Source organism: Carassius auratus, chromosome 1 (genome assembly GCF_003368295.1).
Source record: "Carassius auratus strain Wakin chromosome 1, ASM336829v1, whole genome shotgun sequence".
In the NCBI taxonomy this organism is placed as follows: Eukaryota; Metazoa; Chordata; class Actinopteri; order Cypriniformes; family Cyprinidae; genus Carassius; species Carassius auratus.
In genome coordinates this window covers 6,734,714-6,762,633 of record NC_039243.1, presented here as the reverse complement: position 1 = coordinate 6,762,633, position 27,920 = coordinate 6,734,714, and the positions used below count along the sequence as shown (strand labels likewise).

At 40.0% G+C, this 27,920-nt stretch overlaps 2 protein-coding genes across 3 annotated transcripts; one reads left to right on the top strand and one right to left on the bottom strand.

Annotated features, from left to right (window-relative positions):
• Positions 1-169: 169 nt before the first annotated feature.
• Positions 170-9,127, top strand: LOC113049368 (GTPase IMAP family member 8-like). Of its 2 annotated transcripts, XM_026211700.1 has the most exons (6): positions 170-570; positions 680-943; positions 1,288-1,347; positions 4,048-5,013; positions 5,459-6,232; positions 6,429-9,127. In XM_026211700.1, exons 3-6 carry the CDS (start codon positions 1,329-1,331, stop codon positions 7,055-7,057), a joined length of 2,388 nt encoding a protein of 795 aa, XP_026067485.1. In that variant the 5' UTR covers positions 170-570; positions 680-943; positions 1,288-1,328; the 3' UTR covers positions 7,058-9,127. The 2 variants fall into 2 exon arrangements, with proteins under 2 accessions (XP_026067485.1, XP_026067567.1); XM_026211782.1 differs by lacking the exons at positions 170-570; positions 680-943 and having other exon boundaries at positions 1,249-1,347.
• A 1,354-nt stretch (positions 9,128-10,481) lies between these two features.
• Positions 10,482-13,834, bottom strand: LOC113049305 (GTPase IMAP family member 8). The gene is made up of 3 exons (XM_026211582.1): positions 13,719-13,834; positions 11,806-12,681; positions 10,482-11,716 (listed from the first exon to the last, which is right to left on the bottom strand). Exons 1-3 carry the CDS (start codon positions 13,735-13,737, stop codon positions 10,989-10,991), a joined length of 1,623 nt encoding a protein of 540 aa, XP_026067367.1. The 5' UTR covers positions 13,738-13,834; the 3' UTR covers positions 10,482-10,988.
• Between the last annotated feature and the right edge of the window lie 14,086 nt (positions 13,835-27,920).

Genomic DNA, 27,920 nt, shown 5'->3' with positions numbered 1-27,920 from the left:
AATGTGTTGTCAGTATCGAGTTTATCTAACACTCTTGATTAAAGATTGCAACAGACAGTTATCGTGCATTTTAGCACTTTAAATATGGCAATTTATATAACTAATGTAACAATAATGCCTTAATATATTGCACTCGGTTGCATTACACGTACATTATGTGGCAGCCTATTCATTCAAAGTACATATCATTGTAATGTTACAGCATTGTGTCCAGTTCCACAAACCTTACAATGCTTATTGTGACACGGATATGATTATATAACATCAAGGTAACCCTTCCAGTTTCTCTTTCCCCGTCGGACAGTGTAACACAAGTCCTGGTTACCTGAAAAGGTGTTTTTAAGGGTGGGGACGGCGGGTAGGACATCCTGCATTCCCACTGTTTTGTTTGCTAGCTAAATCTTGTGCAGGGGATTATTTCTTGTGTTTTTCTGTGCTAGAACTAATTGTTGTAATGCTCAGTCCGAGTGTTCGTTGTGACTGTTAGCAGGAGGAAAAACGCGACGTTCTCTGCGCGCGCTCTGGTCCAGCGCTCGTGCACAGCTGCAGTCGCCCGCGGCGCATCTCAAGGTAGTTCATTTTATTTTATTTATTTATTTTGAGCGGATACATGGCTAAATAGAGACGCAACGGAACGGCTTGCCTGGATCAAAAATAAAATTGCTGTCCTTTTTGCCAGTGCTTCATTTGAACACGTTGACAGACTGTACAAAAACAGGTCGACACTGGCTAATCTCCAGGCTGAGAGCGGTAAGAGTCAGAACGAAGTTATTAAAAAAATTTTTTTTTCACATTTTCTTTAAAAAATGAACAAGCACTGCACTAAAATAGTTTAATACAAGCCAGATAAGCAGTTATATGACCTACTTTGTGGCACCTGCGAAGTGACGCCCATAGTTACCTGTATTGAAAACAGCAACTTCACATAACGAGGCAGACCAAGGTAATATTTTCACACACAAATCACACATAGAATAAGCAACTATGAATTAAACAAAATCATCGAGTGTTTTGTACATCCCTGTTATTTGAAATGAAATGTTATCCTATGAAAAGTCTCTGAGAATGTCCCATACCACATTACACTTAAGCTTTGTAAATGTTTTTGTTGTTGTTGTACATCTTTCTTTCTTTCTTTTTTTTTTATAAACAAAGGTTATATTTGTAACTAACATTGATTTAAATATACATATTTACCTACATGTTCAGCTTTTGTCTGTTATATATATATATATTTTTTTTTTCTCTGTTCATAAATACTGCTAAATTCCCTGCTACAATGAGAAGAGGAGTGATTAACTGACCACAAAAAAGGGGGCAAACAGAATATGGCATCAGCACAAAACGGTCAGTAAGTTCATGTTTAAATAAAAATAAAAAAAAAAAACATTCATAGTTAATTTAGAATCAGTGTTCACAATTTGTTTTTAATTTCTTTTGGGGAAGCATCCGTGCATTATTTTCTGAGGCAAAACATTTTGTCAAGCTTAAATTGATCGATACCATTTGTGGCATATTGTTGTACCACAAAACAGATAAACAATAGAACTGAATTTAGAACATTTAACTTATAGCCACTATATATATGTATGTATATATATATATATATATATATATATATATATATATATATATATATATATATATATATATATAATGTGTATCAACATGGTATTAGTGTAAGAATTGCTTGTCAAGTAACAGTATATTAGGTTTTTTAACTCTGCCATGACAATGCAACACTATGAACATTAAAGGGGGGGTGAAATGCTCGTTTTCAATCAATATCCTGTTAATCTTGAGTACCTATAGAGTAGTACTGCATCCTTCATAACTCCAAAAAGTCTTTAGTTTTATTATATTCATAAGAGAAAGATAGTCTGTACCGATTTTTCCCGGAAAAACACAAGCCGCTGGAGGCGTGACGTGTGGGCGGAGCTAAAGAATCACGAGCGCCAGTAGGATTTTGTGTTGAGCGCGTCTGGAAGCTGTGACACAGATCCAGAGGCTGAAATTTAACAAGAGCAGCATCAGCAAAGGCTTCTCTATGTGGTATGTACTGAAACTGTATATATTTGCTTAGCGGTTTTGGAAAATGACTAAGGCCTGGTTCACACGGGACGATTTTAAAATTGTCGGCAGATTTTCCAAACCTGAGAGACCCCACACACGGCGATAAAAAATCACGGGTCTAACAGTTTTGGTCGCTCCGTGTGTGGTGTGCAGCCACACGGCAATATCAACACATCACACACGAACCGATTTGACTCCCGAGCATTCCCAGGTCAGACGGGAAATCTCGCAAAATCCCTCGAGATCAAACGTGACTTTAGAGTAAACAATCATGGCGGACAAAGAGGATGCAGTGGCCATAGTTTGTGCTTTGTTTTTAACGGGGAAAAAAACATAAGACAAATAAGAAAAGGCGATGGTCAAAGAGGTGGAGACGACGCGAGCATGGACTATACTTGCTATATCATGATATGGAGATAAGTTGTTGTTTTATCTCATAGAAATGTTGTTACGTACTACACAGATTAATAACCGTTGAAATAAACGTTCATATATTGGTTTCCATGTACTCTGGTGGACTGCAGTTGTGGATGTAGTTATGCCCATCGACTTTATTTGTATTTGTTATATTATATACGCCGGCTGTTTTGATTTTGTTTCCCGGTACTATCACTGCCTCGTCACCTCGCTTTCTGATTGGCTACACGCCACAGTCCACAGGCTGCGTGATTGTTTGTCCTCGGGGGACACCACACACGAGAAGAAATCGGGCAAAATAAATCCAACATGTTGGATATCCCCGATTTGAGATCGGAGCGGTCCCGACATTCTTCCGAGCAGAGGAGATTAGTCTTAACACACCACACACGGCAGGAATATTTGATCAGATTATTTTACGATAATCGGAGCATCCTAAAATTGTCGGAAGGGCTGAATCGGGGCTAAAATCGGCCCAATTATCCTGCCGTGTGAACCAGCCTTAAGTTCCACTTTGTCGTCTTTTTTTTTTTTTTTTAAGCTGTACATGTGGAAAGTGCAGTTTGATAACAACATCGCATGTTGTTTACTTGATGTGCTTACGCGCCGATAGCTAAGTTAACAACACAGAGATATTTGAAGAAGTTTTACTTACTGCCTGCGGTTCCAACACACGATCGTGACCCTTTTTCGTTGGGATTGCATTATCCTTAAGAAATAAATGATGTGCAAATCCAGCGTCAAACTAGGCCTTGTTTGTAAAACAAGCATCTTCGAAATGCAGGGGAACAAACACAAACACTTGCACAACTCCGTTGATGCTCTGTCAAAATAAACTCCATCCACTGGTCCCTTAATGCTGTTTCTCTTTTGGTAATCTGTGCAGGGTTGTCTTGCCCTGGCAACCAAAAACACACTTCTTTTGTGACATTTCGCGACGCTCTCGCTGTGATGAGTGATTGTCTGTGCACAGCCTCTCTCTGCTCTGCTATACGGGAGCGCGCGCTCTTCCGGCAGACGCGCCCTTAGCACCCATATAAGGAAATTCCGCTCCATCTAACGTCACACAGAGCCATACTCGAAAAAAACTTTCCGAAACTTGTGACAAACCGGAAGGAGTATTTTTGGAACAGAAATACTCCTTCAAACGTACAACTTAATTTTTGAAACTTTGTCCATGTTTAGCATGGGAATCCAACTCTTTAACAGTGTAAAAAACTCAGTATGCATGAAATAGCATTTCACCCCCCCTTTAATAAAACTGTATAAATTATTTTTTAACATATACACACCATAAGCAGTACACAAAATAATGTGGTTTATAAAACGTTTCAGTTCTCAAATGGCCGTTTTGTTACAACAGTGCATTTCACTGATTTAACTGTGGGTGGCTCTAAAGTCACAGTCAGGACAATGTTTGACAAAACAAAATCAAATATGGAGCTAGATAATTCATGGTTTGGACTGAATAAATAAATGCATACATACTGTTACATAAACACTACAATCAGTCACAAGAGAAGCATCAGCTAATGAGTCCTACTGCCTGTTTCACAGAGTCTGATGAAGAACATGATTCACAGGAGCTGAGGATTATGCTGCTGGGAGTCTGTGGAGCGGGAAAGAGTTCAACCGCAAATGCAGTACTGGGTCGAGAGGCATTTAAAGAGAGCAGAACCAGAGAGAGTGAGAAACAGACAGGAAGAGTAGAAGACAGAGACATCTCCATCATCGACACGCCAGGATTCTTCAACACTCACCTGACTGATGGAGAGATGAAGAATGAGATGATGAAGAGTATGTTCCTCTGTTATCCTGGTCCTCACCTGTTCCTGCTCGTCATCAACCTGAAGACCTTCAGAGAGGAGCAGAGGAACCTCGTGGAGCAAGTTCAGGAAAACTTTGGAGAAGAAGCTTTGCTGTTCACAATGGTGTTGTTTATTGGACGAGAAAAAGTATCCAAAAGAGAATTAAATCAAATAATTGAAAGTCAAGCAACACAGAAAATACTGAACTACTTTGAGGGAAGATGTCATGTGATAAACAGCAAAAGTGAATGTGATTCCAGACAGATCATAAAGCTCCTGAACAATATTGATAAAATAGTGAATAATAATGGAGGACAACACTACAGTAATGAGATCTACCTGAAGAATCAGAGGAAAGTCAGAGAGGAGGAGAGGATGAAACAAGTAGAAAAGAGACTCAAACAAGAAGAAGAGAAAATGAAACAAGAGCAGGCGAGGAGAGGACACATGGAGATGAAGAAAATACAGGAAGATAGTGGGACATGGAAGCGGAAAGGAGGGATAAATCAAGAGGAGGACATAACAATGAGAAGCAAAGAGGAGGGAATAAAAGATGACAATGAGAGGAAAAGAGAGAATGTTAGTAAGAAGAAAACCAAATATCTGAGAGAAAACGGAGCTGCTGTTCAGGAAAATCTCAGGAGACAGATGGAAAGTCGGAGAGAGAAAGAAAGACAGAGATGGAAACTAGAAAGAGAAAATCCATCAAGACCAGGTAACTACTGAACCATTCGTGGTAACATTTTTAACATGTTCATATCCAAAAAGGCAAAGGGGATATTTACTCGGTAATTGAAAGCATTTATTTTAAAATCGAATGAATAAATAAAGGTTTCCCAATCAGTGCCCTGATACCTAGATGTTTTCTTTGTTCTCATGTTGCCTGTGTTCCTAGTCATCTTTAGTTTCATAGTTTCTGATGACGCCCTTATTCATTTCCAAAGTCACTCATTAGTCCTCATCTGTTCTGATTCAGTTAATCTTCTGTCCCATGGTTCTCCTAGTTTAAATAAATAATCGTTTTGCATATAAAGTGTGTAATTCCTGATCAGCGCCTGACTACTAAAGTCTTGAAGGGCTGTATCCCAAATTACACCAAATGTTTCCACATTGACATTTCAGCAGTTTGGCACAACAACATATATTCTCTCTCATGTCAGCAGATTTGAGGATCATGATTCTTGGTAAATCTGATGTGGGAAAGACTGCAACAGCAAACACCATCCTGTGTAGAAATGCATTTCAAGCAGGGGCACAATCTGATACTTTAACCTGTGAGAAACAAGATGCAGTAGTTTCTGGAAGGAATATCTCAATCATTGACACTCCAGGACTGTTAGATGCTCAGATGTACAAGCACTTTCAGGATGAACTAAAGCGGGATATCGATAAATGCTTAGAAATATCTGCTCCTGGTCCTCATGTGTTTCTGCTGGTCATCAGACTGAATGGGGAATACACAGAAGAGGAGAAAAACACAGTCAAATGGATTCAGAAGAACTTTGGAGAAGATGCAGTACGGCACACTTTTGTTCTGTTCACTCACATGGATTTGCTGAAGGACGAATCATTGGATCTGTATATCAGAAAAAGCCCTGATTTACAGCCACTGATTGACAGCTGTGGAAGAAGATTTCACTCGTTCAACAATCAGCACAGAAACAACCAAGTTCAGGTGACAGAACTGCTGAAGAAGATTGAACAGCTGATTAAAGACAATGGAGGACAACATTATTCCAATGAGACGAGCCCAAAGAAGAAACAAGAGGAGATAAGACATGACAATAGTCAAGAGGACATAGAGAAATTCTTACATGAACAGAAAAGAGAAACAGATGAACTCTTGACACTCATGATGAGTCTTGAGATGAGTGAGATGGCTCAGAGATTGTCACAAGTGAGAGCAATGGCACAGAGCAATCTGTCAAAACAAGGTAAATAAAAAAAAAAATATTTGTGAAATGTTATTGTGGTTCTGCATGTGTTGTAAATCACATGGGAGTCTTATTTAGACTGAAGTAGATGGGATGTTTTGTCAGACTGCACATTATAGGTTTAAATGTTATTATAGCAGAGGACCCAGCAATTTTAAAAATCTGAGTAATCTCATGTATCTCTTTAACCTTACAGATCTGAGGATTGTGCTGCTGGGTTTTCTTACAGCTGGTAAGAGTGCAACAGGAAACACCATCCTGGGCAAAAATGTGTTCAGAGAAAGTTTTATGACAACTACTAGGAGATGTGAGAAACAAGAAGCAATGGTGCATGACAGGAACATCTCAATAATAGACACTCCAGGCCTGTTAGATCCATTCTTATTCAGGCACATTCAAGATCATAATGAGTCTGATATTGAGAAAAGCTTAGAAATGTCTGCTCCTGGTCCTCATGTGTTTCTGCTGGTGATTGGCGTGGAAGGATTAGCAAAGGTGGAAAAGAACCCGGTTAAATGGTTCCAGGAGAACCTTGAAAAAGATGCTTTAAATCACACTATTGTTCTTGTCACCCATGCTGATTTGCTGGATGCACTGATTGACGAACCTCTAAATGAGTATATCCAAAAAATCAAGGACCTCAAATCACTTATAGACAGCTGTGGTGGCAGATATCACTCATTTAACAACAAGGACAGAAACAATCGAGGTCAGGTCAAAGAGCTGCTGGAGAAGATTGATGAAATGGTGCAGGGAAATGGAGGAAGGCACTACACCAAACAAAACATATTTAAAAGAGAAACAGGTGGTTGTGAGATACAATAAAACCCATTAAGACGAGGATCATACTTAATTACTGCTACAGTGGTCATTCTGAGCCTTATTGATTTTCTTCAGTTTAACATATTTAAGCCACCATCTGTTATTTATCAAGAAAACCTGTGAAGAGATCTAACAAAGGTATACCTACCTATGCATTAAGGAGAAAAAAGTCAGGACTAATCAATATTTAATGGTCCATTCATTTACAATAAGATTGTATAAGTGTATACGTCACGATTTAGTCATTCATAATGGGCCACCTTGTTCCTGCTATGTCAGAGTACTTTTACTGTCTGAAACAATTTTTTAGTGACATGACATTCAGCCAAGTATGGTGACCCATACTCAGAATTCATGCTCTGCAATTAACCCATTCAAAGTGCAAACACACACACACACACACACCCTGAGCAGTGGGTAGCCATTTATGCTTACACCCAGCGTTTGATTTAGTAGAGCTCTTGACCTTGTTGAGTTGCTTCATTTTCAAGAATTCCAGATGTTTTCAAAAAAAAAATTCTGTGTTGATAAAACAGCTCAACATGTCTGTTTTAGCAGCAGACAAATGACTGCATTAAACTGTTTTAAATAACTAAACCAAGGTGAAAAAAATATCTTGTAATGCTGTTGTTGCATTTCAGATACTGAACATTGATATGTATAAATTCATTGGAAAAAAAACTTTGGAGTGTATAAATACACATTTTTAACTTTTTGTTTAATATGTGGTTTGCGTCATTAATACACTCACAGACATCAATGTTTAGTATGAATCACAACAATGGTGACATACTTCATACCAGCACACAAAACACATTCAGGGGTTCCAGCATGCATTGCTGCATTTTTTTTTTTTGTCACCATTGTTCAGGTTTGTATGATGAGTGCTGATGTCTAAGTGTATTAAACGTCCTAAATGGTTTTGTAAAATCTTACAGAACTTAGTTTGTAAAAGTTAATTATTTTATTTACATTTGAGATTATTATTTTCTTCCCATATAGCATTTAATTAAAATAGTTGTCTAAACTATTTTAAATTAGTCCTTTTGCCTGTTGTCTGTTAAAACTGACCTGTTGATTTGCTTGTTCAATGCAAAAACGTTTTCTGAAACACAATTGCTGCAAAAAAAGTTGTTCAGAAGAAGTCAAGAGAAATGATCTCCATGATGGTGACTTTAAATAAAAGAAAAATCAACAAGAGGTCAACATCCAATCCTCTGTTAATTCTCAATAAGCACTTTTGTAGATGTCTTACAGAAATAAAATAAACCTGGGTAGTAATAACTGAAGTTGATGATGCTTTTTGTGAAGTTGTTTAATCAGATCTCAAGAGATTTAAAGTATTGCATCTTAAGTTCATCTAAGGCTGTGTCTGAAGAAAGTGTTTGAATGATTGAATGATTCAGGATCACCCTACTAAGCTTTAAATAATATTCTAATAACATTAAGGAAACTGAATATTGTTATATTCTTGGAATGTTACAAATCAGTGTTCCTAGAATTTTGAATTTTAAATAAAAAATAAGTTCACAGAAAATTTGAGGAAAATCATACCTTTTAAAAGCATCAATATAACTGGACATTTATAATGTTCCTAGAGCCAACACTGTATATTAGCAGAACTTTCTTTTAACAAAAATCTGTTAATTTAGTTTCATAATTTTCTAAAAGGCTCTAAACGTCAGTTGTCTCATACTGTTGCTTATTAATATGATTGCTAAATATGCACATGACCTCATACACAGTTGTGTGGTTATTTATGTTTTGTCCCGGTTTCAATCTCTATTGTTAACTCTTGTTGTGTATTTTATTGTCTTTTTTAATAGTTCAACCATTGTTTTTAAAGTCCTTTATGTTTGCTTTCGTCTTGTCTTTGTCTAGTGCTGTCGTATGTAACATATTTGTCATCCTATAAATGTCTTGTCAAGGCTTAAAACAGAAATTTTAATCCAGTCCTATTTATTTTAGTTTCTTTGACGCTTTGTGATCATTGGGTCACATCTACTCTTTAGCAGCTCAAACGTTTTAAGTTGCTTCAGAGCAATAAATTATATAGTGTTCCCAGAAGCTCAAAAAAATATACAGATTATTTTACTTAATTTCATTATTATTATTTTTTCTTCATCTAGCAGTGACTTGATGGTTACTGTAGCTATAGTTATTTGACATTTATGTTTGCCAAATGTGAATTGTTAAATGTGTTTGAAAGTGTTGACTGTAAATGTACTTTCTCTATGGGGATAAATAAATAAACTGAAACTAAAGTAGTAGCCTTATGGAGTTTATAGATGGCACAATGGGGTTCAAACACCCTATTTACACATGCAATAAATACACATATTAACATATTAAAACTTTAAAAATACCTTCAACAATGTATTTCAGGTTTGCCATAAATGCAAGTAAATAGAGAGTCAACATTTTTATTTTTATTTTTATTTTTTTATTTTTTTCCCATGAGAGCAGGTTAAGGATGAGTGATGTGAAATTAATGAGTGAGTCACCACCAGTGACACTCGTGAGAACCGGATCTGCCAGAGACTGACAAAAGACTCCACCCAAACAAAGAATGATATTCTTTCAAGCTAAAAATTCAGCAGACTCGTGACAACATCATGACGAAGCACCAAGTGAATGACGTATGTTGTTTCTTGGACTGTGCGGTCTCCATCCCCACACCCCTTTTAGTTCCTCAACCAACTGTAGACTCTTAGAAGTAACTCTATCTTAACAATATCTAACAGTCTATGAAGACATTTTTCAATGTGTAAAATGCTTATTCTAAATACACTAACTGACAGCTTTAACATTTACCCTAAAACCTTGAAACTTGTTACATCCCCGGATTGAATAATAGGTGTAGGTCCAGTAGATGAAAAAGATGATTCTTCAGGTAAATGCTAAAAATGACTAATGACTGATAATGTACATGACAATGTTAATGTATTTGGTCTTGGCTGAATAGATCTGAATAGATCTGAATAGATCTGAATAGATCTGAATAGATCTGCTACGCTGCTGCTGCTGTGAGCATGTAAGAAATATTGTTGTGGCAAATATACATGAAATAACCCCCATATAGCATACATGAATCATCTTGTAGGGGGTCTATACAGGTGGAGCTGGGGAAGGTGAGGGGTTTCTGAAACAAGCTGCAACTGCTACGGCAAGTGCTAGTCATATATTTGAATGTTATGAGTAGTGAGCTCATTTAATCTCATTACAGGAGATAACCAATCAGCTGTGCCATGTCATGATGATGGCATTAGGTCAGATTGAGTTAGACTTATCTTAAATTCATTTTAAATCAACTTTTAAATGTTTCTTTTCATTCTTTTTTTTTTTAATTCCTTGTATTATTTATTTATTTTTATCTTTTTTATGATTATTTTACTTTTTTTAAGTAAACTTGTTTTGCATTGCTTTGCGTATGTGTGCCATATATAGAGTTTTATGCCAGAACTCTGTATTTCCCAACACTTTCCTGCAGGGTTTAGCTCCAGTTCTAATCAAACACACCTGAACAAGCTCATCAAGCTCTTCAGGATCACTAGAAAGTTACTGTTTGGTGGGTCTGATCAATGTTGGGAGTTAAACTCTGCAGGAAGGTGCTCCTTGAAGGCCACAGATGAGAAAACCTGAAATAAAACATAAAAAGTGCCACAGAGCCATAGCGTTTACACTTTTGAGGGAGGTAAACTCACAAAGACAAAGTTAAACATGGTTCCTTTATTTTCAATATGAAATCTTATAACTTTTTTTTTTTTTTTACATAACACTTGTTTGATGAGCGAAAAATTTTTTTAAGGTCCAGCCTAATAAATAATTAGGAAAAATAGATAATATATTATAGAAATCCACTATTATTGTTAGAGTCTGTAATATTGAAGACAGTAAAAAAAAAAAAAAAAGGATTTGTTGTTCCTGATGTTCTTCATCCTCCAAATCCACTTTTAACTACTGCTGCAGCTGCTAGTGCTCCTATGAAGAAAATAAACACTGCTTTCCACCAGATCAATTTGTTTTCTTTGACTTTCTCCTTTTTCTCGCTGTCAATATCTTCCTGTTTCACAAATGTCTCATTGGTGTAGTGTTTCCCTCTATTTCTCTCCTGCATCTTCCCAATCTTTTCCAGCAGTTCAGTGATTTGAGAGCGGTTCTCCATGTTCTTATTGTTGAACGAGTGAAATCTGCCACCAAATCCTTCAGTAAACTCCTGTAGATCTGGAGTGTCCCTGACAAACTCATCTAATGATATTCCCTTCAGATGGTCAGCGTGAGTGAACAAAATGATGGTGTGTTGGATAGCATCTTCTCCAATGTTCTCCTGAATCCATTTGACTGTGTTTTTCTCTTCATCTGTGAATCCATCATCCAGTCTGATGACCAGCAGAAACACATGAGGACCAGGATCTGTCATCTCCACACACTTCTGTATTTCAGCCTGCACTTGGTCTCTCGTCATCGAAGGATCAAACAGTCCGGGTGTATCAATCACAGAGATGTTTCTTCCACAAACAGCTGCTTCCTGTTTCTCACAGGTTTGACTGCTTGATGGCAGACTCGTACTGATTTTGAACGCCTCTCTGCCCAGGATGGTGTTTGCTGCCGAGCTTTTTCCTGATCCACTTTTACCCAGAAGAACAATCCTCAGATCAGATTCTGTGAAGAAAAAAAAAAGTGTACGTTAATAAAAAGTGGTGTAAATTATCAAGTAATGTTAAACAAGCTATAAACAGATAAATATTGACCTTTCGTGGAATGATGTTCTGGTGTTGTTTTCGTCTCCTGCCCAATCAAACATGTTTCATGCTTTGGGTTGCTTTGATTTCCTTCTGGAGAATCGTTTTCTCTATCATTTGTTGCTCTTTGGTCTTTCTGAACACTGTTTAATGTTTCTTCATCTCTGGTCTGTTTATCTGCTCTGTTGTCATCTTCTCTGTTCTCTTTCTCTTGGCTTGTTATTCCCGCGTCTAGATTGATCTTCTCTTTTCTATCTTTTTGTTGCGTCCTCATCTCACCTTGACTGTTCTTCATGTAAATGTCTTTAACATAATGTTCTCGTCCGTTCTTCCTCACCACTTCATCAATGTTCTCCAAAAGGCTTGCGATCTGCTTCCTATCTCTCTTGTTTTTATGAATGATGACGTGACATTTCTCTTCACAGAAGCTCAGCAGTTCTCTAGTTTTTCTGCTCAGCCTGAACTCGATCCACTCTCGTTTGGACAGCGCCTCTCTTCCCGTGAACAGCACCATGGTGAACCTGAACGCGTCCTTTCCAAAGTGCTCATAAATCTGTTTTACGATCTTCACCACATCTTCGATGAATCTGTCGAGTCTGATGATGAGCAGGAACACATGAGGACCCGGATCAGAGAGATACAGACTCTTCATCATCTGACTCTTCATCTCTTCATCGGTCAGGTGAGTGTTGAAGAATCCTGGCGTGTCGATGATGGAGATGTTTCTGTCTTCTACTCTTCCTGTCTGTTTCTCACTCTCTCTGGTTCTGCTCTCTTTAAATGCCTCTCGACCCAGTATTACGTTGCCTATTGAACTCTTTCCAGCTTCACTTCTTCCAATCAACACCATCCTCAGCTCTTGTACAGCGGGAGGTTCATCGGACTCTGGGAAATAATGAGAAATAAATATCAGAGGAAGGTTGTGGACTAAATAATCGTAGTTTCGGTATGATTATTTAATACATGTTACAGGTAATAAGGAAGTACAACAGAAAACATTCATGATTTGGATCATGAAAGTGTGTAAAAAAAACAAAAAACAGGTAATTGTCCTACAGTTGGTAAGAGAAAGTGCTGACTGGGTTTGGTGGAGAAATAAATAAATAAAGTGTTCTAATGTACAAAAAAAATATATATATATAATAATAATAATAATAATGATACCAATAAAAAGTTAATATCCAATAAGCTTCTATGTACTGAAGGTGTGTTCTCTTAAAGAAACAGTGTCTTAAATACCTAAGTAACACATAATCCACAAACAATGCATGAGGAAGTAAACTAAATAAACACAAGGGACTGTGCTATCATATATTATTGAATTCAAATAAAATCAATATCAAGTGGCAGTATATTATGGCCCTTGTACAGTAATGTCAGATGACAAGACACTTCAAACTAATTATATTTTCAACAAAATATTTACTTTTATTATTTCTTTAGAACAACACAACAAATCATTTACATGATATAAGGAAAAGTGCATTGGCTCTTGAAAATTTTTAAAACCATTTTTTTTTTGTATATAATACTATAATTTGATCAAGCTGACTCAATCACAGTAAATTGGCCTAAAATGACACATCTAATAACACACTGATCGTATCTGAAACATAATAACTACAATAACAGATCATAAACATGATAAGTTAACAGCACACAGATATATCTATGTATTCAGTCTACTGTTTTATCTACTAACTAAACATATGGTGCAAATATAGACACCTTTGGATCATGTTTTATAGTTTAAGTGTCTATGTATTCTGAAATCACCCATGTTAACAGTGTGTTAGACACATGATAGTCACTGAGATCAACTATCATCTAGTTGAACAGGTTTTGTTGTGTAAGTTTCTCTTACATTCTCTACAGTGACTATCATATCAGTTTGCTATTAAAGCATATCAATTCAAACATACCTGTGTGTTCTGGGTTCATTTCTCTGTAGGTTTGGCTGATATCTGTACGTCTCCCAGCAGAAGTTCAGTCTCAGTGTGAGCTTAGTAACAGGAGGAAGAGATTTGAGCTGGAGCTGTTGTGTCACTGAAACGCCCTCTATTGTGATGAACTATAGAAAATCAAGTGACTAACACTGTGACGTGTGATTGAAAGGCTTCCTGACACACTTTTATTTCACTGATTAGTTTTTGACCATTTTTTGATGATAGTTAATTAATTATTTAATTAATTTATATTCAGTCAGTTTTATCATCAGTAACTGAAACTGACCTATTTTTCTTCTTTTTTTCACAAATAATGAGAATGAAAATGTCATATTTTGGTCCTTGAGTTCTTCTTTATAGTAAATGTTGGCTGACCACTCATTTATGTAACACTTTATTTTGATAGTCCACTTTAGACATTCTACTAACAACAAATAACTTTGCAACTGCATGTCAACTTGCAGTTAGAAGAGAATTATAATGTCTGCTTAATATCTTTTAACACTCACTGTCAACTTATACTAACCCTGAACCTACTCTAACAGTCTTCTCTGACACGTAGTTAGTAGGATATCTAAAGTGGACTATCAAAATAAAGTGTAACCCTCATTTCAGTCACAGAATAAAATCAAACACAAAGCTGGTGAGTAGCAGACGTCAGTGAGTTCTGTTTTTGGGATGTTTCTGTGCTCCACCCTTCAGCACACGTCAAACCTGTTCAACAAACACACTGACCGACATCTGAAGAGTCACTGATGTCTGCAGGAGTTACTGACGTGGGAAATGCACAATAAAAACATTTCCACAAGTTGTAAACAAAACAAAGGATACCGTAAAGAAAACTCTATTTGGACAGAACATAACATCAAGAGTAACAATTCTGCGCTGAGTATAGAAAACACCTGTAAGGCACAAATCGTTTGCCAACAAATCCTACAGTATCCACACTTTTCCCCCCAGAAACAGGAAATAGAATCTCCCCTATTTTATTTTTTTTCATTTGTAATGGACATTTGGGCTTGGCATTATATGTCATGTAACTGAATGTTTATGGCATTGTTTTCGAGCATGTTCTGATGGTGTTTTGTATTTGTATAACACGGAGCGTTTCTATATTAGCATGTACCTCAGCTTGCAGAAAAGCGATTGTGATAGACAAACATATAGTTTATTTATAGTCAAAATCTGTCTGTAGGTTAGTTGTGTATATGTTTATACTGTTTTACTCAGAGCCGGATTATCGAGAAGCACCGGCTGCAGCCTGCAGATCGAGGAGGGGCTGCACCTGGGCCCACACCTACTCTGATCGGTTCGATCGTCTTTCATAGACTTACATGATAGGAAATGTGTGCGTAGTTGGTGTAGGACGGAGAATGCTGTTTGAAAAGCTAAAAGCGCTGTACAGTTTAATAAAGCCTTCATAAAGCACAAAAGAAAAAAGAAAAAATTAGTCTGTAACCCACCATGTCCCTGAAATGATTGTTTTGTTAAATTAAGCTGATCTTTAGGCTAACATAGGAATATAGTAAATTAATTGGGTTGATTATTCACAGTAAGACGATCAGGTCTTCAGATAGAAGAATGAATTATGAATTAAATTATTTTAGAAAATGTGATTATTTCATATCATCAGAGTATGAGAAAGGAAAATGAAAGGGGTGTATCATTACTGTTTAAATTTATACAGCATGACAAGACAATTATTGTTACATATAATTATCCGTCATGCAGTTAAATAAATGACACTGCAATAGTCTAATGTATCTGCTAATTCAATTTTTATGAAACTTTAAATTTTCTTTACTTCATTACAAAACATAGACTTTTTCTCCCCTTTATTCCAGGAAAATATGCTGCTCCTCGTTATTTGAAAGTGAAGAAATCGATTAACTTTTATTTCTATCGGCCAGTGATGATTCTGAAAGGACATACCTGTAAACCGTTGCTATAGTAACGAACAAAATTTCATGATAATTGTGCTCTTATTTTAGTGCAGTCTCACAGCCACTGTCGAATATTGAGATAAACTTTATAAAGTATCATCTATTTATATTAAATTGGTATCTTCTCCGATATCCATTTTGTGACCATTGAGCCGATTCTTTTCAATCAGCTGGAATGATTCGGGACATTCTACGTTTAATGTGGCTTAATGCATGAAAACAGTGTTTTTAAAAGACCAAACTCAGTAAACAAATTAATAATAAAACATTCTATTAACTGACAGGCAGATGAGTCCAGAATAAGAATGCAATGTGTTTAATTATGTGTTAAGCGTTTTCCTCCCATAGAAAACCATTAGACTAAAAGGAAAACGCGTAACGTATTCTGTGCTCACATCTGCTTGTCTGTGAATAGAATGCTTTATTAATAATTTGTTTACTGAGTTTGGTCTTTTTAACACTGTTTTAATGCATTAAGCCACGTACTTTCACGTTAAGTGTGCTTTTATAACGTCCCAATTATTCATTTGTCAAGAAGAGACTTGCAGCAGCTAACATCTCTCGATTCAATAAATAAGACATAGTGAGTCAAGTTAACAATAAAAAACTGCATCATAGTAAAGACTTTATGAAACTGTACAGTGTTTTTAGCTTTTTAAACAGCATTCTCCGTCCTACACCAACTATGCACACATTTCCTATTATGTAAGTCTACGAAAGATGATTGAACCAATCAGAGTAAAACCCCGCCCCAGGTGCAGCCCCGCCTCGATCTGCAGGCTGCAGCCGGGTGTACTTGTCAATTTATTGCTCTGTTTCCTTCAGTCCAGCAGGAAGCAGCAGAGAGCAGGTTTATCAGACTGAACTGATCAGAGAGGAAGAGGAACAGCAGAGCCAGCACTTTATTCTGTCAATTTATAGATTTTTTATCTTAAAAAATAAACTAACAAAAAACATATGGGTAGCAAAGTATTTTCATAATTAACCATTATTGAATAAAACCTACATACTATTTTGGCTTAAAGGGATAGTTCAAATTAGCTTATAATTTACTCACCCTGAAGCTATCTTCCCACATAGCAACATTGTGTCGGCCCAGATCTGGCCCACATCTGGCACCCGTGGAAAGATGATCTGGCCCACATGCAGCGTGGAATGATGGCACTTGGGCGGACCGCTCCTGTTTGCCAGATTTGAGCCACAAGCAGGCCATAGCAATGCCACATGTCAGCCAAGAGTAAAGAAATTAACCAGAACTGGACCTTATCTGAGCCATGAAATCTGTGTATATATTAAGTAGGAAGTATTAAATATCTGTTAATTCTCAATAAAATATTTTGTAGATGTCTAACAGAAATAAAGTCAGTCTGGTTAGTAATAAGTGAAGCTGGTAATGCAGTTTGTGGTGATGTTTAATCCTCCTCTGCTGAGATCCTGAGAGATTTCATGTCTTCTTTTATCTACAGTTGATTTAATCTAAGGTTGTGGCTGAAGTCAGTTGCAGTTCTTGTGTTTCTGCTCATCTCTTTTTCTGTTCTTTTCTTTCCTTCAGTGATTCTGCTTGTTAACAGGCTTATTAAGGCTGAAATTACTTCATATTCAATATATACACAGATTTTTTGGCTCAGATAAGGTCCATTTCTGGTTAATTTCTTTACTCTTAGCTGACATGTGGCATTGCTATGGCCTGCTTGTGGCTCAAATCTGGCAAACAGAAGCGGTCCGCCCAAGGGCCATCATTCCACGCTGCATGTGTGTCACGCTGTTAGTCTCTGTTTTCCTGGGTGTTCCCTAGTGAGCTCACTTCTCCTTAGGCACTTCACCATAGACAATTTAATTCCTCTAGTCTGGTCCTGTCTTCACAGTAATTGCACTCCAATTAAATCGCACAGGTGCTGAAATCCTTTGTCATTAGTCTCCCTATATATAGCTGTCTTTCTCTGTTGTCTGTATGGAGTCCTTACCGTCTGTGTGCAATGTTCTCGTCTCCCGAGGCTTCCCCTTACCTTCTCGTTCCTCCGAGTTTCCTATCCGTTTCATCTGGTTCCCTCTTTTGTTTTGTTTTGTTTGTCTCCTAGTACTGTTTTGTTTTGGATTACCCTTTTTGTTATTAAAGACTACCTTTGATTGGATCTTACCCTCTCCTTGTGTTTTCTTAACACACAATCGTCACAGAAGGACTCCTTCCTCAAGACCCAGCGGTATGTCTTTTCGTGTCTCCTCCCCAACCAGCATGGTGGAGCGGAGGGAGAAATATCTAAGGTTGACCTCTTTCCACCAAGTGCACAATGACGTGGGTGCAATGGCACTGGTGTTTTGGTCCCTGGCAGAGGACATGGATTACAATGATGCGGCCCTCAAGGAATATTTTAACTCTGGACTGGATGACCCGGTTCCTCAGGAGGAACTCGAACAATTGGACACATTCGGGTTCTGGGAGTTTGTGTGCTACCTGCAGCATCGGCTTCCATAGGATACCCCAGCCACTCCTGTATCCTCCGATAGGATGGTCACCAGCCCAGTGTCACAGCACATGTCATGACTGCTGAGCCAGCGCCACAGCAAAAGATGGCCGCCAGCCCAGCGCCACAGCACAAGATGGCCGATTCAACACCTGAGTCTCCAGACAAGGTGCCACTGACTCGCCATCATAGAGGGTGGAGGAGGAGGAGACAGGTGTCTACCGTTCCTCAAAGCCAGGAGGACGTTCCCGAGCGGGCCGCTGCCGTCCAGGAGGACGTTCCAGAGCTGGCTGCTGTCGTCCCCGAGGCGGCGCCCGATGCTCTTTCGGAGGCCAAGGCGGTGACCGAGGCGGTGCCCGAGGCCGTTCCAGAGGCGGTGCCCGAAGCAGAGGCGTCTCACATCTCCACAGGCAGTCCAAAGTCAAGTCAGGTGCCCATTGACTGTCCAGAGTTGAGTCAGTTCCCGGTTGACCCTCTAGAGTCGAGTCAGGTGTTCATGGACCCTCCAGAGTCAGGGTTAGTCACCGTCGACCTTCCAGAGTCAGGATTAGTTACCGTTGACCCTCCAGAGTCAGGGCTAGTTCCTGCTGACCTTTCAGAGTCGAGTCATGTTTCAGTTGTTCCTCTTGAATCAAGTCATATTCCTATTGACCTTCCCGAGTCGAGTCAGGTGCCCGTTGACTTTCCTGAGTGGAGTCAGGTTCCATTTGACCCTTCGACCTGGCCTGGCCCTCCGTCCCTCCCCTTTATCCTCCGCCGGTCCACCACCCTCCTGGACTCTTTTTTTTTTCCACCTCTCCTGCCTCTGCCTTTCCATTTCACCTGGTTGTTCCGTCTTAGTTTTTCCATTTTACCTGGTTGTCCTGTCTTTGTCTCTCCATTCCACCTGGTTGTTTGTCTCTGTCTGTCCATTCTATCTGGTTCTCCTGTCCCTGTTTTCTGTCCCTCCGTCCCTCCCCCTAGTCCGCCGCCGCTCCACCTCCCTCCTACCTCTTTTTCTGTTGGGTTTTCCTGGGTTCCAGGTGGAGCATCTGGCAGCTGCTCCGTAGGGGAGGGGGTAATGTCACCCAGTCAGTCTCTGTTTTCCTGGGTATTCCCTAGTGAGCTCACTTATCCTTAGGCACTTCAACATAGACACTTTAATTCCTCTAGTCTGGTCCTGTCTTCACAGTAATTGCACTCCAATTAAATCGCATAGGTGCTGCAATCCTTTGTCATTAGTCTCCCTATATATAGCTGTCCTTCTCTGTTGTCTGTATGGAGTCCTTACCGTCTGTGTACAATGTTCTCGTCTCCCGAGGCTTCCCCTTACCTTCTCGTTCCTCCGAGTTTCCTATCCGTTTCATCTGGTTCCCTCTTTTGTTTTGTTTTGTTTGTCTCCAAGTACTGTTTTGTTTTGGATTACCCTTTTTGTTATTAAAGACTACCTGCGATTGGATCTTACCCTCTCCTTGTGTTTTCTTAACACACGATCGTCACAATGTGGGCCAGATCATCTTTCCACCGGTGCCAGATGAGGGCTGGATCTGGGCCGACACAATGTTGCTATGTGGGTAATGTGTACATGACTTTCTTCTTTCAGATGAATCCAATCAGAGGCCCAATCCAATTGGTGTATTTTTTTAATAGTCCAAAATACATCCCATAAAGCACATCCATTAATTGTAAAAAGTGCTCCACAAGGCTCCAGGGGGTAAATAAATGCTTCTTGTAGTGAATCCAATGTTTTTTTTTTTGTTTTTTTTTTGTAAGAAAAATATCCATATTTAATCCTTTTTAAACTGTAATCACTAGATTCCGCTAACTGTCTGTGTATTCATTCCAGCGGATGACGTAGGCGTATTGTAAAGTCCAGTGAGAAGTGATGAATGAGGAAGTGCAGCGGAGAGAACAAGACAAAACACTGATTATGAACTAGAAGTTCAAAATGACAATGCATAAAGAAAAATGTCTGAGGATTTTGATATAAGCCAATAGAAGGCAAAAGTAAGGAAACTCTGCTCCTGTAAACAAAGGTCGGTTCTCATGAGACCAGCAAATTCTTACAGACCTTAAAAGCTTCCAGGAAATAATGGAATCTGATGTCCTTCTGCCAGTCAGTTCTCTACTACAAGTTATTTATTTATACCATCTTAAAATGGCAGAACAGTGACATATACTCACAAAATTAAACTACGAATATCCTCTCTCACTCTCTGGTGTAATAGCTGTAAACAGGAAGTCATCATCCCACAATCTCTATTTTCTACCATCATACTCTCTGTCTCTTAATACCACAGAGTTGCAGATTAAAACATTTTTAATTTTCATAATAATTCCAGTTCCAGTCACTTCCTCAATACAAAGATCCAGTTTAGGCCTGTTTCAGGGTGTTTGAGTCTACTTTGATGGTCACAGATATTCCTCTTGTTGTATATTGTAGCTGCTAACATGATCACAGGAGAACAACAAATTCTTTGACGACATAAGGTTGAATATGCAATATATACAGTGATATGAGTTTACATAGAGTTTTAGAATGAGAATGAAAGTATAGATATTTCTGAGTCTAAACTAATGAAACCACTTCCTGTGTAGGGTGTGCACTATTTAAAAACACAGTACACATTATAAAGATCACGTCTCATCTGTGCACACATACTGTACTCTACTGTAAGTAAGAGGAAATTATGGAATCGGGGACTTTTTATGTATGTAGAAATATTAATAACAGATCTGGTCCTTGAACACAGAGCCGCTGCAAGCATGAAGGAAAAGCTCGAAAGCAAAGCAGAAAGTTTAGTCTGAGGCAAAGGTGGTGTCACAGATGTTATCGCTAATATTTAAGGGGATAAGAAATGTAAAAAAATAAAAATAAAAAAATAAAAATAAATAGTTTTCTTAGAAACCATTATTTTCTGTATAATTCCAGATGTTTGCCATTATAAAAGATCATGCTATTTAAAAGCATCACCATTTATCTGTCCACCAAAGTAGATTACTTACAGGTTGATTTGAGAAGTTATTTCTAATAATATTCAGTAAATGTTCATTTATATGATATTTGTGTGTTTTGTTCGTGTTTGTCAGGAGGAAGCAGATGTTTGTTGTTGATCTCAGTGGGTCTCGGGCTCGTTTGTGTTCTTCTGCTGGTCTTCATCATACTGCTCAACATCACCATCACAGCAGAGAGAGACCTGACAAAGAGATACAAGAACACAGTTGAAGAGTTCAATCAAACCATCAACAGCTTACAGGACAAACACACTGATCTAACGCAGAAGAACCTGGAGCTGGAGACCAAAGTTAAAAATCTCACTGCCGAGAAAAAACAGTTACAGAGCAACTTCAGTTCTTTGAATCAGAAGAAACTGGAGCTGGAAAGTCTGTACAAATTTGGTTTTGTGTTGCTTCTATACTTTTCATTGTCTTTATGCATGTAGTTTACTTTTATTATTATTGCCATTATTGTTGTTGTCTTTTGATTGGGAAATCATTGTGGTTCAGTTTGTTTCTTCATGTCCACTGAGTTGAGCTGGTCTGACAGCAGACAGTACTGCAGGGATCGTGGAGCTGATCTGGGCCTGGTTCCACGATAACTCTTAGCGCGCTAAGAAGACTCGAAAGATATATCTTACCAAAATTTTTCCCAAAAAAGAAACAACAACAAAAAAAAACTTTGCTTTGAAAGAGATCTGAATGGCAGAGGTTCAGCAGATCTCACAATTTCCTGGAAACTCAAAACAAATCTGTTACTGGCATTTTTTCAACAATTACAGTCATTGAATCTGGGCTCCAATATCAGTTTCATCTCAAAGAGTGGAAGTTGTTCTGCAGCTGATATTTTCATTCACGAGTTCACCCTTACATCTAATCTGAAGGCAAATAGTAGGCATATTTTGGCGTGCTGTCCTGGGGGAGGGGTCCGGGCCCGGAGCATAGCCCGAACCCAAATAACTCCCCCTATCCCAATTTGGGATAAATAGATTAGAAGTGAGGAGTTGGGGTGGAGGAGGGTTGCCGAAAAACTGTCGTGGGACAGGAGGTAGGAAGACTGGATATATATACGCGTGCGTGCTATAAGATGATTAGCTAAACGAGATGCACCTGTACCAAATTGGATGATTATCTGATCGTGCTTCTCCCGAACTTTGTTAATAAAACCACATTTCACGAGTTCACCCTTACATCTAATCTGAAGGCAAATAGTAGGCATATTTTGGCGTGCTGTCCTGGGGGAGGGGTCCGGGCCCGGAGCATAGCCCGAACCCAAATAACTCCCCAAAAGAAGCTTAAAGCCATAGGACAGCAGCCAGAGAGATAAAATTTTGTTGCCCCCCAAAATATGCGTGTTGGGAAGAAAATGCAGAGCGACCTGGAGAGCCCGTGCAGTGTTCGACGAGAGCTGCGGCTCGCAACGTCTTACCAGCGAGCCCTCCATGCCGCTTATGGGAGGAGCACAATGCCAGATATCAAGAAATGAGGGACTCTTGCTGCCTCCGAAGGGAGCTGCGGCTCTGCTGCACCGGAAGGGAGAGTCCCTCTTGCGGCTGAGTACGAGGCGCGGTTTGTTGCATCTGATGGAGGGCTCTCACTGCGACTGAAGGGAGCCAGCGACTGTATCCCATCGGGAGGGAGATCCCTGGCCGCCATAGAGTATGCAACATAACTCGGACGGGGGGTTCACACTGCGACCGAAGGGAGCCGTGGGTCTGCTGCACCAGAAGGGAGAGCCCCGTCAGATGCTAAATAGGCAATGAGATTCGAGCCGCGGTTTGGCGCGTCGGATGAAGGGCTCCTAATGCAACCGAAGGGAGCCAGCGGCTGTACCCCATCGGGAGGGAGATCCCTAGCCATCGTGGAGCATGCAACATAACTCAGATGGGGGGTTCACACTGCGACCGAAGGGAGCTGTGGGTCTGCTGCACCGGAAGAGGAGCCCTAGTCCGATGCTGAGAAGGCAAAGAGACGCGATTGTTGGAGGGACTCCCGCTGCATCCGAAGGGAGCTGCGGCTCTGCTGCACCGGAAGGGGGAGTCCCCCATTGCGGGTTTATGGAGGCACGGTTTTTTGCCTCTGAGGGTTCTCCCAGCCTCCGTAGGGGGTTCGCAACTCTGCAGCAGGAGTGCTGCCCCGGAGGGGAGAGCCCTGATTGACGCTAACTAGAATACGACTGTTGGAGGGACTTTTGCTGCGTCCGAAGGGAGCTGCGGCTCTGCTGCACCGGAAAGGCGAGTCCCCCTTGCGAAGCGAGGCATGGCTTGATGCGTCTGATGGAGGGCTCTCACTGCGACCGAAGGGAGCCAGCAGCTCTATTCCCCCGGGAGGGAGAACCCTATCCGCCCTTGAGCATGCAACATAACTCAGACGGGGGGTTCACCCTGCGACCGAAGGGAGCCGTGGGTCTGCTGCACCGGAAGGGAGAGCCCCATCAGATGCAGAATAGGCAAGAAGATTCGAGGAACGGTTTGATGCATCGGATGGAGGGCTCCTGCTGCGACCGAAGGGAGCCAGCGGCTGTGTTCCCCCGGGAGGGAGATCCCGGTCCGCCCTTGAGCATGCAACATAACTCAGACGGGGGGTTCACCCTGCGACCGAAGGGAGCCGTGGGTCTGCTGCACCGGTAGGGGAGCCCCGTCCGATACGGAGTAGGCAAGAAAACGCGACTGATGGAGGGACTCTCGCTGCGTCCGAAGGGAGCTGCGGCTCTGCTGCACCGGAAGGGAGAGTCCCCCTTGCGACTGTATAAGCGGCTTAATTTGATGCATCGGATGGAGGGCTGTCACAACGACCGAAGGGGGCCTGTGGCTCTGCTGCACCGGGAGGGATACCCCCATCTGCCGCTGAGCGCGCAGCGCAACTCAATGACAGATGAAAGGCTCACACTGCGACCGAAGGGAGCCACTGCCCAGCTGCACCGGAAGGGAGAGCCCTGTCCGATGCTGAAATAGGCAAGGAGATTGTAACGATGGCTGGAGGGCCCTTACTTTGGCCGAAGAAACGATAACTGAGAGGCTTCTATTATTCAAGTACACAACATGATTTAAGGAGGAATATATAAATTTTTTTTTTTTTTTTTTTTTTTTTTTTTTTTTGAATGAATTAATCAAAATAGGTAATTGCACTTACATCCGATTCACGAATTAATATCTCTAAATATTAAGACGGAACAGTGTTTAAATGTAAATCCTGCATGTTCTGTGTGTCTCTGTTAATGAATGGAGCAGGAGCGCGACTTCCTTTTTCACACACACACTGAAGCGCGCATTACTCTCACGGTAATTTCTGCGTCTGCTGTCTCACTAAATGAGGACTTGAACACATGAACAACATCTCCAGAACTGCTCTGACAGTCAGTTCATGAGCATTTGACTTTAAGTAAAACTAGCGTCACATCACATACACAAAACTGAAAAGGTACGTCAACCCGACTAAATAAAGGTCCGGGGTCCTGACATTTTATCCTACCCATCAGATTTACTGTGCATGCGCACATCAGTATAATTAAGCAACAACACATTTTGTTACTCGATTAATTTTTTTTTTTTTTTTTTATACCAGAGTCGTTGATGAAATGAGGGTCCATCGTGAATTTAGATTGGGCGTTCCGGAGTTAGACAAAAGCGGGCCTGATGAGGTTGAATTGGAGAATGGACATAAAATATATATTTTTATTTATTTATTTATTTATTTATTTATTTATTTATTTATTTTTGAGGCTCTTGCGGCAGCGAGAATTGCGGCAGTAGGGAAGGATGGAAAGGGCTCCTGCGGGAGCAGACACTGCTATGGCAGTGGTGAAATATAGGTAGAGGCTCCTGCGGGAGCAGACACTGCTGCGGCAGTGGTGAAATATAGGTAGAGGCTCCTGCGGGAGCAGACACTGCTGCGGCAGTGGTGAAATATAGGTAGAGGCTCCTGCGGGAGCAGACACTGCTGCGGCAGTGGTGAAATATAGGTAGAGGCTCCTGCGGGAGCAGACACTGCTGCGGCAGTGGTGAAATATAGGTAGAGGCTCCTGCGGAAGCGGAGACTGCTGCGGCAGTGAGGAAAAAACAGAAAAGGCTCCTGCAGGAGCGGACAATACTGCGGCGGTGGGGAGATATAGAGAAGGCTCCTGCGGGAGCGGACAATGCTGCGGCGGTGGGGAGATACAGAGAAAGCTCCTGCGGAAGGATGGCTGAAGTGAGGATTGACCATTACAGATAGATAGGGCATGTTAGGAGAGTTAGCTATGGTAGATTAGGAGTTTTAGTGAAAGGGGATGAGCTGGCGTTAGAGGGGTTGGCTGAAGAGGGTTCGAGATAGATATATAAATAAATGAAATAATCGGCCTGACCAATAATAGGTCTTGGTACCCTCTGCCTGCTGGCAAATCTGGAGCTGGAGGCCACTGAACAGAAAAAATGGTTAGTAGCATGAGGGAGCGGAAGAGTTGAGGGCGCGTTTACGAATGGAGGCGGCCTCACGTTTGCTTCAGCTGCTGTAGCTGTGGGTCGTGGGAAGGGGCTGGGGTGTGTGATGTCTTGAAGAACCTGTGTAGCCTGCACTGCTAGCAGAAGTAACAGGATGGAAATACTGAGATGCGCAGGCCCGTGTTGCAAGTAAAAGTAGCTTCATGCTTGCTTTGGCTGCTGTAGTTGTTGGCTGATTTGACAATTGCTCAAACCTTGTCTGAATTAATACAGTCCTGTTGGAAAAGCATCTTTTCCTCTTGTTTTGGCCTTCGGGCCCTTTTAAACAGCCTCCGGAGCAGATAAATTTGGGATGCTGTTTTCCTGTTGTAGTATGAACTGTGAAAATAGAGGCTTTGAAACAATGTAGCATGTTTAGTTTTATAAACCATTGTACCAATAGACATGTCTATACATGGCCGCGGGAAGTGGGGGTGCTGGGGGTGCTGCAGCACCCCCTAGTGACGAGAGGGAGATTAAAAAACAATGTAGGCCTATTAAAATATTTTGCACAATTTATAAATTCCTTATGAATATTTTAGAAAATGATTTTGACACACGTAGGCTATTACGTATATTTTGGATTTTAATTTCATATTTTGAGGCCTAATCAACACGGGTTCGGAAGTTATGTTGTCAACGTCAGGCAGGCAGGTTTGGTCGCCGAGTAACGAGGTTTCCCGCTCGTTCCATGCAGAATACATCCATCTTTATATAATACAGCGCACCTCGACATTTGGACACCTGTAACCAGGGCACCCCGCCTGCATGTAGCTCAGGTAAGAGCATGGTGCTGCCGCGCTTGTAACATTTATTTTTTTGGCAACAAATGGGATCAGCTTTGACTAGCCAGGCAATTGTAAGTAGTACACTATGGTATTTGTGTAAGGTGGTGGGGATGGAGATGGAGAGTATTATTTCGTTCGTGTGTTCTTTGCGTAATGGTTGTGGAGAACTGTTAAATTACGTTTAAATAGTCGGAGATTATTTCCTTGTGGTTTGTGTAAAAAGGTTGGAGATGGAGACAGAAAGCTTTATACTGTGCGTGTGTTCTTTGCGTAGTGGACGTGGAGAACTGTTCAATAAACAAATTGCTTAAATAGTCAGAGATTATTTCCTTGTGGTGTGCGTAAAAAGATTTTGGAGTTAATAGAGTTGCGTGTGACATAAACGTGCAGTGACTCAAGCCAGCTGACCAAATCGATTGCATTGTTTTAGCGTTATTGTGTTATAAGTTATAGCGTTATAAGTTTGATTAATATTATATTTTGTTGTAATATTATTTGTTGTATCTAAATAAGTTGCATGTACGGATAGGCTATCTGAAATTGTAATGAAAGTAATTATTTCGTTTTCTTTCGATTATTAAACTTTTATTTCTGATTCTGCTTCTGCTTCAGATTAATAGCGCATTGCGCATATCTGAGAACTGATGTCTGTGTGTTTCAGACCCTGGCTGGCTGTGCACTGAAGTGTATATGACAATAAAGTAGTAAATCTAAATGTATTTATTTTTAAAATGTATTTTAAATAGGCCTATAGGCTCATAGGTTTTTTGTCAAAAAAAAAAAAAAAAAAAAAAAATTCACAGCACCCCCTGTTCAAAATTACTTCCCGCGGCCCTGTGTCTATAGCAGTAACGTTAATTGCAGTAATTCAAATTCAAGCCGTTTCTAAAGACATTTACTTTGCATGCTTTTCATATAACAGTCCTAAAAAGACGATAGAAAATTTACTCACACTTGTTGTTCTGCAGCCAAACACGAGGCAGTAGCGTGAAAAATTCTGAATAATCATGCCAGTAAATGGTGAAATATGTCCTTAAATAATTGATCCTGCCGGAATAATTGCATGAAACTTATGTCTGTATCATCTCAGTGAGGTTTAAACATGCACAGTAAAGCAAATGTAATGTCTTTAGACATTTCGGTGTGGATGACAACTCTGCAAAAAGCCTTTGCTTCGTGGTTAAAAAGTGGCATCGTCATCGGACAGAGTTAAGTCATAACGCCGTTTAACAAATTTTGGCGTCTTCATAAGCGCATTCTATATATAACGTCTATTTAAATTGTTCAGATGAGCAAATCACGAGGTTTTCTTGCATGATTAGCATTTTAATTGTTTGGTCAGACGGTTCATATATTGATCTATATATTCACGTTCATAAATCGGGGATTAAACGTGGAATTTATCTTTTGTATGCTAAATATGTAAACAATATGTGAACAGTACCTATAACTGCGCTTTACATTTTGCAAGATTGACATGCTAAATGGCTAACTGACCCGGTTTACTCTCATCTTAACAAAATTGATAAGAGTTCCTTGCGTTTACGAACGA

Bases quoted from the DNA above. Each gene is read 5' to 3' on its own strand.
- LOC113049368 (XM_026211700.1), top strand. The intron at 5,014-5,458 runs GTAACTACTGAA...CTCTCATGTCAG, and splicing joins AGAAAATCCATCAAGACCAG to CAGATTTGAGGATCATGATT. The intron at 6,233-6,428 runs GTAAATAAAAAA...TTAACCTTACAG, and splicing joins GAGCAATCTGTCAAAACAAG to ATCTGAGGATTGTGCTGCTG.
- LOC113049305 (XM_026211582.1), bottom strand. The intron at 11,717-11,805 runs GTCAATATTTAT...TTTTCTTCACAG, and splicing joins AGAACATCATTCCACGAAAG to AATCTGATCTGAGGATTGTT.